General features: G+C 43.3%; 1 protein-coding gene across 2 annotated transcripts; it reads right to left on the reverse strand.

Annotated features, from left to right (window-relative positions):
- Positions 1-281: 281 nt before the first annotated feature.
- Positions 282-13,211, reverse strand: LOC109487718 (methyl-CpG-binding domain protein 4-like). Of its 2 annotated transcripts, XM_019791782.1 has the most exons (8): positions 13,129-13,211; positions 11,048-11,108; positions 9,887-10,024; positions 8,583-9,235; positions 3,367-3,984; positions 2,603-2,752; positions 1,761-1,864; positions 282-1,115 (listed from the first exon to the last, which is right to left on the reverse strand). In XM_019791782.1, the coding sequence occupies exons 3-8, from the start codon at positions 9,982-9,984 to the stop codon at positions 1,041-1,043; spliced, it is 1,698 nt and encodes a 565-aa protein (XP_019647341.1). In that variant the 5' UTR covers positions 9,985-10,024; positions 11,048-11,108; positions 13,129-13,211; the 3' UTR covers positions 282-1,040. The 2 variants fall into 2 exon arrangements, with proteins under 2 accessions (XP_019647341.1, XP_019647332.1); XM_019791773.1 differs by lacking the exons at positions 282-1,115; positions 1,761-1,864; positions 2,603-2,752; positions 3,367-3,984 and having other exon boundaries at positions 7,108-9,235.
- Positions 13,212-13,301: the final 90 nt, after the last annotated feature.

A 13,301-nucleotide genomic window follows, 5' to 3' on the forward strand; every position in this document is an offset into this window, starting at 1 on the left:
GGGAAAACATGCGGCCGTAGTTTTTTTCAGACTAATCTCCAAGCCAAGGAGTGACCATTTGACACCGGAGCTATTATAATTAATGGCTAATGATCACTCCTTTGGGCAATGGAACAGGCACAGATACCAGTGCAAAGGTTTCAGTGCAGGTAAATGAACAATTTGACAGGATTAAAAAAAGTCTAAAAAGGCTAACATTCAGGCTACACAAACTGAACACATGATAGATTTCAGTCCCTTTTACTCAAAGCTTATAAATAATGATGCTCCACAAGTCATCATTCATATACCCATGTAATAAAAAGTTTATTTTTCAAATGAATGATCACAAGTTTCACATAAAAGGCTTTAAAATCATCATGTTTTCATTTAAGGCATCTCGAGGTGTTATTTGGTTTCATCTACAGTTAGTTTCATCAATGGTTTGGAATGATTCTGGCCTCAATATGTCAAATCTTTCATATCTTTAAGTTCCCTGTGCATGGAATATATCCCTGTGCATATACATATACCATGCAAGGCATTTACATTCATACTGTTCACATTTTAATGCCAAATAATTTCAACCTTCACCATTTTCTCACCATCTATTGTTGAACATGATTAATCTTATTACACTTCACTTTATATAAAAGTTTTTTTTGCACAGATATATAGATGGAATGGCTGGAAACTTTTGTATTCTTGCACATTGCTATGTTACTAAATATTTATACCTTTCTTGTCAGTGATGCAAGTCACCAATAAACATCAAAATGTCTTTCTAAATGTACTTATAAGTGTACATAAAATGTTGCTAAAATAAAACATAAGACAAAGGGATTTCAACATGTACACCAGACATTTTAAAACTGTAAAAAAATGATAGTAACTCTATAATAGAAGTCTAATATGTGCTGTGAGAAGTCATACATCTATAACTTTGGCTTGCTAAAAATTCTAACTTCACTATGCTACCTTTGCACCAAATTAGCCATGTGTTAATCCACTACTTGATTGCTGTGTATTACTACTTGAAGTTCAGTCATGGTATAGCCCTGTTATATCCCCAGTTCCCTGTGGTTCTTCACTAGCCAGTTATGGTAGTCGTTCAGCTTGTGGTCATTCGGCATCACCTACAGAAGAAGAAGAAATCAGAGGTTTTAGACTCCCGGGCAGTATTTTGGGTTTGTGAATTTATAAGAACAGCTGTGGAGATTGTATGACATACTTATCGAGACTAGGACAGAAACTGTGCAGGGTTGGAGGGTCACTTAATAATACACAAACCTCAGTTTCCTGAATTTTGCTTATGTCGACCTCTAATTCCTGCTGGCTGCCGGCCAGATTCTGTGACCTTTACATCCACCCAATTTCCTGTGTCTGACCTTTTGACCTGTCATACTGCCTGTCAATCTACCCCCATCCACGTGCTGTCAACCTACTCTGTCCATTCAAACATACACAGTAAGCCACAGACAACCCACCCCAAAGGTACATCAATTGATATCTTAATATCTAATATAATGTATGCAAAGATCATATGGGAGATAATTTATAGCTGGCCCTTTAAAACCTATTTGTGACTGAGATAATTCATATAACTTATTGTCTTGTATGTAGGTTAATTTCGTCGTACCCATGTCTTTGTCTGTATGTCTAGTATTGTCTACATGTAGTTTTAGACCTTACAAAAGTCGCTGTACTTTTGTTGTGTCCATAAGGTTCTTTATAGCTGTCACATGAAACCTTTTTGTGACTGACTACTTAACAGTACTCACCTGTCTCCACTCGTTGACACAGAAGATTCTGTAAGAGTCGTTTCCATACTTGCCGATACCGTACAGCTCGTCTGGGTACGTCCAGTCTTTGGTCAGGTACTCCTCTGTAGGGCAAAGAAGAGAATTATTAAACTTCTGGATAGTATATAAATCTTGGCTTCAAAAAAACAAAACCTAAATACAAGGAGGTTTATGACGAAACAATTCAGCCACAACTACACAATCTGTGCATACTAATAATAAATATAGATTACCAGCAGATCGGCACATCGACAGAACATACTGCGAAACCTGTAATAGTAAAATCTCCAAGCAGATCTTTTGGTGATGCAAAGACAGTCTCAAACAGGCCAGGCAGTATCCATTTTCCATACAGTATCATATAGATGTGTTGGATACGGTCTTGCCAATTTGATACTGTCTTTGCAGCCACCAACTTAAAGATCTGCTTGCAGATTAAAGTATTGTGCAAAGAATTTCAACAGAACGTCTTGTTTAAGGCCATATTCGTGTACAAGGATGACATCCTGTTTTGAGATGTATATTGTGTGGCGTCCGTGTGGTGTAGTGGATAGAGCGTCCGACTGTCAAGCAAGCAGACCCAGGTTCAATCCCCAGGGTTGGACCCAGACATGTCTGGACATCCACCCAGACGTTGTGCCCTTGGGAAAGGCACTTAACACACATTTCCCCCCTCAGTTAGAGGGATCCTGGGCCCTACTAGGGTTCAGAAAGGGGTTAGGAAGAGCATCCAGCTGTTGTAAAAATTGTACTTGGTGCAAGCACGTCTAACCCCCGGTTGGGGAAAAATGACGTTAAATTCGGCTAAAAAAAAATCTTACCAGAGAACTTGATGAGGATTTGTGCGCGTCTCTTGTACAGTCCGAGCGGCTGGAGAAGCTCAGATATCGGTCTCCAGTCCGCGCCGCGCGTCGCCTCGGCTGACGGCCAGCGACGGAAAAACTCCCACATCACCGGAATCGCTTTCTGGCCTGGAAACATTCAACTTCAAAAATTAGCCCCATTTTGAATGGTAGTGAATCCAAGATTTTTCAAATCGAAAGCTGTAACTTTATATATGTAACTACTAACGTATAACACTACAAAAAAATTGTGTTTTCTGTTTCAGAAAAATAGGGTCGCAGGTAGGGATTATCTTTTTTTTAATTTTATCATTTTTACTTTGGCTAGTGATCCAAGTCATACAGTACAGTTTAACAAAGTAAAACTTGCATGAGGACACTTTTATTTTCAATATCAATGTCAGTAAACTGGTTGTACAATGTTTCATCTCTCAGGTGTCAGATCATGGAGCTAGAAAATGTTTATCAGCTCTGAAAAAGTATGTACTTGCTAGGATTCATAATAGAAAAGTCTAGGGTCGGCAGGTCTTTCTAGGGTCCGTAGGAAAACAGGAAACACCTTTGTTTTCCTAGGCCCAGATGAACTTTCATGTACATTTGTAACTACTAACTAGCCTGGTTACCAAACCTATTGTAGCTCTTGAATCCTCTATTTGTGGAGAGGATGTAGGACTCGTGAGCTATAATAGGTTTGGTAACCAAGCTAACTACTAACACAGATGAACTTCCATGAAAATTCTCACCTGTGGTCCGCTGAAGGAAAATTGTCGCCACCAGAACTTTCCAGGGGTCGTGGAACAGGTGCTCCTGGACGAGGTTAAAGGGCGATCGCGGCGGCGTCCATTTGGTGGCCGAGAACTTCTCCTTCGGCGGGGGGAGGTTACCTGCCGCGCCGCTGAAATACGGACTGACTTCTGTTTCTGCTGCAGGGTCTGCAACCATTTTTCCTGCTGCTGTTGCAGGGTCTGTTTCTGCTGTTTCTGCTGCTGCAGGGTCTGTTTCTGCTGTTTCTGCTGCTGCAGGGTCTGTTTCTGCCACTGCTGTGTCTGTTTCTGCCACTGCTGTGTCTGTTTCTGCTGCATCTTTGATTGTTTCTCCTACTGCTGCATCTGTTTCTCCTGCTGCAGGGTCTGCAACTGTTTCTCCTGCTGCTGCTGTGTCTGCACCTGTTTCTACTGCTGCTGCATCTGTTTCTGCTGTGTCTGCCGCTGCAGGGTCTGTTTCTGCTGTTTCTTCTGCTGCAGGGTCTGTTTCTGCTGGGTCAGGAACCATTTTTCCTGCTGCAGCATCTGCAACTGTTTCTCCTGCTGCTGCTGTGTCTGCAACTGTTTCTGCTGCTGGTGCGTTTGTTTCTGCTACGTCTGTAAAGGCATCATGTTGGCGGGTTGTGAATTTTGTATCTGTATGAATCTTCGTACAAAGCGACCCAGTCTGTTTTGTGCAAGACAATGTTACTATGGTATAAAGTCCAGTTTACAGGGCATACCTCGTTTGGTTAAGAATGAAAGCTCATCTCTGTTGGTAGAATCCATTCATGGTTTCTTGTGTTGGAACTAAGGCTTAAACTCTACAACTATTGTTTGGTTACGTTGTGGTCACCTCCGTTGTAGGTTATCACGTGTAGCCGGCTAGCCAGGAATGCGATGTATGAAACATATAATGACCTCTCAATCTCATGTCCACTGGCCTAGCCACTCATAGCCACTGACATAATATTGATAGATGAGGATTTGATTAAGTGTGGCTCGTCCTCAAAATACATGCTGAATTCATTGTTTTCTAAACAAACCAGGGCTAACAACTTTGCACAATTTTAGTTCCTGTATATACTCTCCTTCCCCTGCCTTTTACCTCCCCAACCAAAACCAGGTACCCATTTCACACCTGGGTGGAGTGAGGAAAGTCAGGATGAGCCTTTCCCAAGGACAGAATGTCTATCTCAAAATCCTTTTTTCCACTCAAAGCACTTCAAATCAAACAAGAAAACACAAACCAGTCCATCCCACAGATGTAGGGCTACAGAAATATTTATTTCATTCCAGCACCTAAAGTTTCTTTTCACTCACACTAAAGACTGGTGCAGTATAGTCGGGTTATATAGAGCATTTCTGGACTATGTACAGATAAAATACTTGCCTATACATTCTCTCTGCCAGTATGAATACACAGTTTCAATCAAAACAGACTCAAGTCCATTCAGTTCAAGTTCATGAATTGTCACGTTTTCAAACAGTAACACAAACACATGGTTGTCAGAACCACCTACATATAGCAAACTATAAGTCATATTCAGCCACTGCACTACAAATACATATTCATTGTTTAAATTACGTTTTCTTTTGAGATAGTGCAACATACATGGTGATATCTCTACGGTTACAAACATACAAAATACTGAAGTGAGAAAAACGCCAATTTCGACCAGGAATGTTTTTTTAGTGATTGAAGTCCGTCAGTCAAAGCAAGAAATCTTTCTGAGTTATGTACAAATTCTCGACAATTACTATAACTTGCAGCCATTTAGTTCCTCACACGAGTGCAGATACAAATCAAACTGTTATCATGAAAGTTCATCTGTGTTGGTAGTTACATGTTAAGAGTTAAAAGTTTTGGTCCAACACAAAAAGTTCTCACCTAGAGCTTTCGACCACTCTGGTCTTCCTCAGCAGACTGACCCAGTGTTGATGTCACACTTCAAAGAAGCCGCGTGACAAGCCTCACTGGGTCAGTCTACTGAGGAAGACCAGAGTGACTGGTCGAAAGCTCTAGGTGAGAACTTTTTGTGTTGGACCAAAAGTTTGAACTATTAACAAATCAAACTGTTGTAATGTCCTTCAGGCTATATAGAGACATGTCAACAATTTTGAGTTGAATATTAAACAAAATCCAAAATTCACTCATAACTTCGAAAACAATACCTGGTCTTAAATTAAAATCCGTGACTGGTAGAAAACTCTTTATCATTCAATCAAAAAACCATTTCCGCATTATATCAAGTTTGTGCAACCTTACCAATCCAGTCAAAATTGGCTTTAAGAGTTTACAAAAGCTTGTACACCAAGTGTACTTTCAATCAAGTTTTCAATGGAAAACAGAACAAGGCTACCATTGGTGTTTCCATGGTAACTGATTACATCACTACACTTCTTCCAGTCATTGGCTGCTACCATTGGTGTGTCCATGGTAACTGATTTCAAATCATTACACTTCTTCCAGTCATTGTCTGCTACCTTTGGTGTCTCCATGGTAACTAATTTTGAAATCATCACTCTTCGTGTAGTCATTGGCTACTTCACTAAATTTTCTACCATTAGGCCACACTGATTTAAGTTTATGGATGACATCCTCTGAAGACCCCCAAACTAGTGCGCGCGGGCGAATAAAAAACATTCCGGCCCAAAACAAAAATGCTACTAGTACTAAGCCACAGGAATACAAAGTTGGTATTGTAAATTCGCGGCAGTACTTAGCGACGTACATACGACAAGACGGCACATGCTGGCTTTTTGCGGAATTTATGAATCGGTACGGAGTTCTTGAGTCGTGGAGCTTCGATAGCCTGGGTGCTCGGCTCCGTATTGTCGCTAACTACCATGGACTACCCAGGCCTAGAGCCAGGCCAGAGCCTGGGTGGACGTGATCTTTTTTTCTTTTTTCTTTGAGGGCGACAGGCGAAAATCAATGCGCGCGCGGATGTCATCCATAAAATTAAGTCGGTGTGGCCTTACTGTTACACAATCATAAAAATATTATGATTATTTCTAAATTTTTGAAGACTTCAATTTACCAAGGCTACACCACATAGTCATCCTTGTTGTCCCCAGTGCTTTGAAAGGTCTTCATGTCAGCTACTTTCTCGCATATGAAATATAAATAAAACAAAGCAGCTGTAGGTACAAGCTTCCAAGCATTTCTAACAACATTATTTCTTTGTCAAAGACAATGTCTTCCTGTAACAGACTCTAATTAGTAAACAAAGGTGTAGGTATAAAATAAAGAATCTTGTAACACACTCACTATTCACTATTCCCCCATCTTGTGGGATTTTGTGACTTTTGAAACCTGTCAACAAGTGATTACATCCCATTGACAGTAAAATTTCTAAGTCACTGTTTAAGTAATGATTTTGGCTTCCAACAAAATAATCACCTAAGGCTCTCCCAAAATCCATTTTCAATTGATCATTAGTTTTAGTATTTTACAATGTGGGTCTCCAATATTTGTTTTACTCTATTTGAGTAATAATAATAATACCTTCAACAGTACACAAGAAATCAGTTTAAGCAAGGAGGTTAAAACCTCATTGATTTAACTTAAAGTAACTGTCTTCTTGAGTTTCTCATTACCTGGATGTCTAACCTCCATAGACGTACCTTCAACAGTTTTCTACCATGACATGATATTGACACCATTAGCCCTCTGAAGGTTAAAACCCACCTGCGTTTTGGTGCTACCCATCCAGAGGAACCTGCCCCCCTCCCCCATTCCATGTAAGAATGCAGCATCATTTTGTGATCATGTATTTGAACACCGCACCACTAAGTCTTTCTCCTGCCTGCAAGAAGTCAAGTTGTTGTACTGGTACATTTGTATATTGTCATCCGTTCGAAATAAACCTGAAATTATCTCTCACCAAAAAACTATTCACAAAAAAATTTTGTACACTTCTTGGCTGGTACGTCAAGTCTAATTTTCAATATGTCAGTGGATAGAAAATTTTTGCCTACTCGACAGCAAATTGATTGGATTAAACTGCTCCCAAGCCTGAATCTAGTTGTTTAGAATAGCAATTACCTAGTTAACAGTAAGATTTGGCTACAGTTTTTTTATGAACTGTAGGATGGGGGCATTATAGGTTGTGCAGGGCTAACTTCACTTTTCTCTGCAGAGCTAGCATCACCTCTACCGTCGCTATTTGTTACAGTTTCTACCTCCCTCCCCCTGGCCCCCCCGCCCTCGCCGTTAGTGGTAGCTCCCGTTGCCGCGGACGACGGGAGCACGGGTTGGAACGCGCTACCTCCGCCGCTCGGCGGGGGGACCGCGCAGTGGTTGGTCGCCTGGCGTCCCAAACTCGGAGGGACCACAGGCTGGAAAGCGCTCCGACGATATTCCTCGGATGCTGCTGCGACGTTGGTCGAGACGCCTCCGTCTGAAGAAGGTGGCGCCAGTCGTTCGAAGATGTTCCCTCCACTGGCGGCGTCGCCCAGAACCCTTGTCGTCGTGGCAACGCCCTGCGGGAAGACAGGCTCGAACGCGCTGACTGGCTCCGTGTTGTCGGACCTGTCCGTGAGCGGGGAGATGCTCCTAGGCAGCGGCGAAACCGACGGCTCGGGGATGTTTGAGCCCCAGCTCTGGGTTCTGGACAGCGGCAGGCGGCCGGTCGTGTTGGCCGGGGGAAGGAGAGTCTGGGCCTGACCCACAGCGGGAGCCTGGCACTCAATGATCTCGGGGAGATACGTGGTGCTGCCAGACTCGGACGAACCGCGCGATCCCGAGTTGCTGGCTTCCCTAGCCGGCTCGGGCGGCGGCGTGATCACAGCTGCATTCTCCTGTTGAACTGGACCGGCCGTTGTTACGGCTTGTTGTTGTGTCGCCCCCTGGCTTTTCTCGGGTGTATTAAGCGGTCTGAACACGAGTGTCTCGATGTTTCCTGCCCTGGGTGGCTCTGGAGCGCGAGCTGCAGCCGGTGGAACTTCTGCAACCACCTCAGGCTCATCCTCACAGTCTTTCACATCCACTATAACGAAACCTTCGTCTTCTTCCTCTTCGCTCTCAGAGGGCATCAGCTCTTCCGGACTCATGCCCTCGCGGGGAGGGGACATTTCTCGATCGTCGCCCGAAGCGGCTTCAGAGATGGAGATGATCTCGGGCTCGGTCGCCTCTTCTGATTTTTCCGTCCCCTTCCCCGACAATTCATCAAGTACTACTACCCCTCCCTCAGTAGGTTGGCTGGACTCACCTGTTTTTTCAGACTTGGAGGGAGATTCTGGCGTCTTCTCCGGCTTCGCTTTCTTGGTCGGTGAAGCCGCTGTCCCGGTTTCTTCGGGGGCTTTCCGTTTCTTGAGCGGTTTCGGTGCAGTGGGCTTAGCGACTTTGGCAGGAGGCTTGGCCTTGGGCGGGGCCTTCGCCGCCTTCTTAGCTGCTGGTTTCGCCTTCTTCTCTTTCACAGGCTTCGCTGGTTTCTTCACCGCCGGCGCCTTTCTTTCCTTCTTTGCTGGTGCCTTACCCTTCTTCGGACTTTGGGCTGCCTTAGGACCCATGGGGAACTTGACCTTGACTTCCTGCTTGGCTTTTGGAGGTCGACCCCTCGGTTTCTTTGCAGCCGGCTCCTTGGAGGAGCTGTCCGAACTCTTGGATCGTTTCTTCGGTGGTGAAAACTGCATCTTCACTACCAGCTTCCCCGGCGTTTTTTGTTGTTCCTTTTCTTTCGCTGCTGACTTTGGGGGCCGGCCGCGTCCCCTGGAGGTTGTGGGCGTTTCCTTCGCAGGAGTTTTCTTCGCGGGTGACGTCACTTTCCCGCCAAATGTGAAGGATTCGACATCGATCTTCAGCCCTTTGTCTTTGCAGTACTTCGCTATCTCTGTGCGCGATCGAAACTTCTTCCCTTCAGGGCTGTTGAAAAAGAAAACAGAGTCATTATATGAGGCAAGTTTAAACTGTCTCACAGTGACTTCTAACAAATAGATGAACTCTCAAGATAAGAAAATCTATTTTTAAATTCATTTTTCAAATTAGTTTTAATGAAGAATATTTGTTTATTTGAGTATGTACATAGGGTTAGAACATACATCTACAGATCTTCCTTTCACACAAGTTCCCATTTTTGTCCATATTACCCTTACCACTGAATTTGAAACAATTTTGGAAACAACATTTAGAAATATTATCATTCCTAACTGAACAGTTAAAATCCATGTGTAACACATTACATCAGATTGTGCACATGACTAGGCAAGTAAGGATGACTCACTCCTGACTCATTATACAGATAAAATCATTGGCTACCAAGATAAGGTCTGCACCAATTTGACTTCTTGGTTCTTTGCCAGCACCATTGTTGGTCATACCAAAAAAGATTCAGCTAAAAGTACGAAATTCAATGTTTGAATCATAAACCAGAATAGCATGTTGACTAGAAGTATACATAGTGTTTTGGGCTATCACAGGGTGCCAAGACCTGTTTTTTGCCCCCTTGCTTCATTGTAATCCGAGAAACAACAAATCAAAATAGAAATTGCTGTGTCTTAACTCCAGAATGTTTACCTGTAGAAGTAAGTGTCTGTCTTGCCAGCGGATGCACCAGACTGACGTAGAACAACCTTCTTGGTCCAGCCCTTGGGCAGGGGGGTTTCAGATGCCATGTTGTCTTGCGAAGTGGTTCCTCCCTGTACTAAAGAACGTCTGCAAAAGAGGAAAGAAGTGGAGTTGGCCAAAATTGGAAAGATTCCCTGACATGCAAGTGAATGCAACAGTAGGCAACAGTGATGACAACAGCTTTGTAGCATCATTGTCAGAATGTACTGCATTTGCACAAAACCTGATCAGTGTACATAGCACTTTGGCAGAGCGTCTCTAATCATCAAGGATGACATCCAGTCTATAGTTTTCAAATTTTGTTTTCAAAACGATACCTACAGCAGGCAAAATTCTGATGCAACTTTGACCAAACATGTAGCCTGGCACCCATCCAATACTACTGATTCGCTCCTCTAGCTACTTCCCTGCAGAAGAACAGTCCAGAAAAATGTCACCCAAGTCATTTTTCTTAATTTACGAAAACCCACGCTTTCAGCCACTGGCCATGGTCACCCTGGGTCCATCCGGATCCCTGTCCAGTGCGCCCACTCCTCTATCCGAAAACAACCCGGGGGCTTTGACGTATTATTCACAATGCTTCACAGGCTTCCTATTAAAGCCCAAAGTTGAACTAATTCACTATCTTCTTAGTCTTATAAATACTGGAACAAAACCCTCTCTGGGGCATAATGTCCAGGTTAGGCCACACCAAGTAAATTTTATGGATGACGTCCGCGCGCGCATTGATTTTGGCCTCTTCCTAGAAAAAAAAAAAGAAATTTTGCTTCCTGTAACTATGACCAAAGTCACGGCAGTGTCGCAAATCGTCAGATTGACGTGAAACCCGTAACGCAAGGTGTCGGAACAGAACAGAAAATTTTTCACTGTCCACTGTTCCACCTGATTTATTGCTGTTTTGATGATGAATAAAAGACTTCTTGCTTGTTACACTGTGTCACCTCATTCAATTTGTGTCCTAACATTTGTCGTCTCTTAGTATATTTCTAATCTAGGCATCTTGTTTTTTAGGGCCCTTCTTGTTTTTTTTTCGCCCTCCCGCATTAGATTTAGGGTCTCCAAAGGACGTCATCCATAAAATTTACTTGGTGTGGCCTTACTATGTCTTACCTGTGAAATTATAAATTATGCAGCTGTTGCAGGTTATCACTTCGGTATACTTGTTGATAAGCTAGAAGAAAAGAACAGTATATAAGTTAGTATAGCCGATTTGTAACAATAAAGAGGTTTTTTATACGAGACTAGTGATGCATACCTAAACCCAATTTCAGGTTCAGGTCCGGATTCAAGTCCAGAGGTTCAGGTTCAGGTCCGGACTTGTAAGTCCAGACCTAAACCCATGGCAAATACTAAATTGCATGTTGGCAACCTTGCAATGTTGTCTGGGTGAAACTTTGGCCACATAACATGGAGGCCGGTACTTGACGATGCCCGATGGCAATGTTTTCTTCATTTTGCAGCAAAGATTTTACAATCTACAGAAGGTTTTAGGTGGTTTGGAAAGAAAAGGGGTATGTGAAATGGTCTTTTATGGTAATAAGTCCGGACTCGGTTCTTGACTTTTAGGTTTTTTTGGACTTAACATTTTTTAAGTCCGGATCCAAGTCCAGTGAACCGGTATGCATCACTATACGAGATGTTATAAAATATAATTCCTACTAGCCTTCCTTTTACATTCAAGCCCTATCAGTCCTATAAGTACAGGTGTATTATATATGTGCATTTAAAGCCTTCTAATACTACCCTAAAGGCAAAAGTACCTAAGTAACGGGTTCCTCCCTCAGTACTCGGTGTTCAGTACTGAAGGTGCCTTCCGAACTGAACTTCCAGTTCGGAAGTTCTGTCAGAACTGGGCTTCCAGATCTGAGGCAACTTCAGAACTGGAAAACTCTGAATCAGTTCTGGAAACCGAGAACTGAACGTTGGATGGTTATTCTCCACCACGCGACTCCATTTCCGCACTGCTGGATCGTGTCAATGCTGGAGTTTCAGCGTGAGATCCTCAGCTCAGCTCAGAACTGCCAACGCAAGCGACCTCAATGAAACCCCGGCCCTTTTCAGGGCCACCCATGCCAAGAATCCCAAAAGAGCTATATCGTAATCACAAAATCACGACCACAAATAAATGCAATATCTCAAAAATTGAGTCAGTTTTTATTCTAGTTTATAGTATTATAGACCAATACTAGTTTTATATACGTCGGTGATGTCAGCAAGGCTACTTCTACTACTATATTGAGACATATCGTATTCAGTACTGGAACATCCCAGTACAATTAGAACGTGAGAACAGGAAGCCCAGTTCAGAAATAATTTGAAAACTCGGCTTCCAGTACTGTAGAGTCACTTTTTACTGGTCAATCCAGTACGGAACCCGTTACTTAGGTACATCGACACTCGGCTTTCCAGTACTGAATGACCTCCGAACTGGGTAACCAGTACTGAATGACCTTTGAACCAGCCTTCCTGTAGCCGGGACGCAACACAGTACTGGGGTCCGAGTACCGACGGGCGTTCAGGTCTGGAAAACGAGTTCCGAAACAAGATTCAGTTCTGAACTTCCAGTTCTGACGAAGCTTCAGTACTGGAATAACGCCGTTCCGAACTGGAATTCCAGTTTAGAGCTTTCTTCAAAACTGGGCGCCGAGTATCGACGCTATTTTCTCCACGGTTTCCGTACTGGGCGCCCAGTAAGGAACCCGTTACTTTCGTACCTTTGCACCCTAAAGCATGGGTTCCTACTGTAATTGTCATATACACAATTTGCATCATTATGGTCAAGGGGGAGGGGGGCGTGGGCTACTGAAAACTTGGAGGAGAGAAATACTCAAGTATTCAAGATGCCCAGTTCACAACACTGACTTCTTCATACGTTTTTCGATTCTGTACGTTTGCCGAATGATCAGTATTTTTCATCTGGATGTTATACGTTAAACGCAGAAAAGAACGTCAGCCTAACGCCCTCCCTGATCCCGCGCGCGGGAAATCATAAAAACAATTCCTGATTCTTGGGCACGAAATCTGATACCCTAAACCGGCCAAATGTCTCATACATACGCCGCACAGCTCAGTTTGGTGGCATTTCAACGACTCTATGAGTCCCTGTGATGACGTTAATGAGCTATAAAGCTGATTAGAAGGCGCTAATTTGCTAATTTTGGGAGAAAATTGCAGAAGTGATGCCCACCAACCTTCCGCCTTCCGCCATACTTGTTCTGGAACGATGGGATCGAACTTCAGAACGAGGCCGCGTAAGCCTATACCAGGCTTCGGGAGGGGTTAAAAAGAGTAGAAATCGGCCAAATAAAGAGCGAAAACATGCCAATATGGAGTTTGGTCTGCTGGAGAGAACAGTTTGCCACTT

This window comes from Branchiostoma belcheri, unplaced genomic scaffold (assembly GCF_001625305.1).
Source record: "Branchiostoma belcheri isolate BF01 breed outbred unplaced genomic scaffold, Haploidv18h27 scaffold111, whole genome shotgun sequence".
In the NCBI taxonomy this organism is placed as follows: domain Eukaryota; kingdom Metazoa; phylum Chordata; class Leptocardii; order Amphioxiformes; family Branchiostomatidae; genus Branchiostoma; species Branchiostoma belcheri.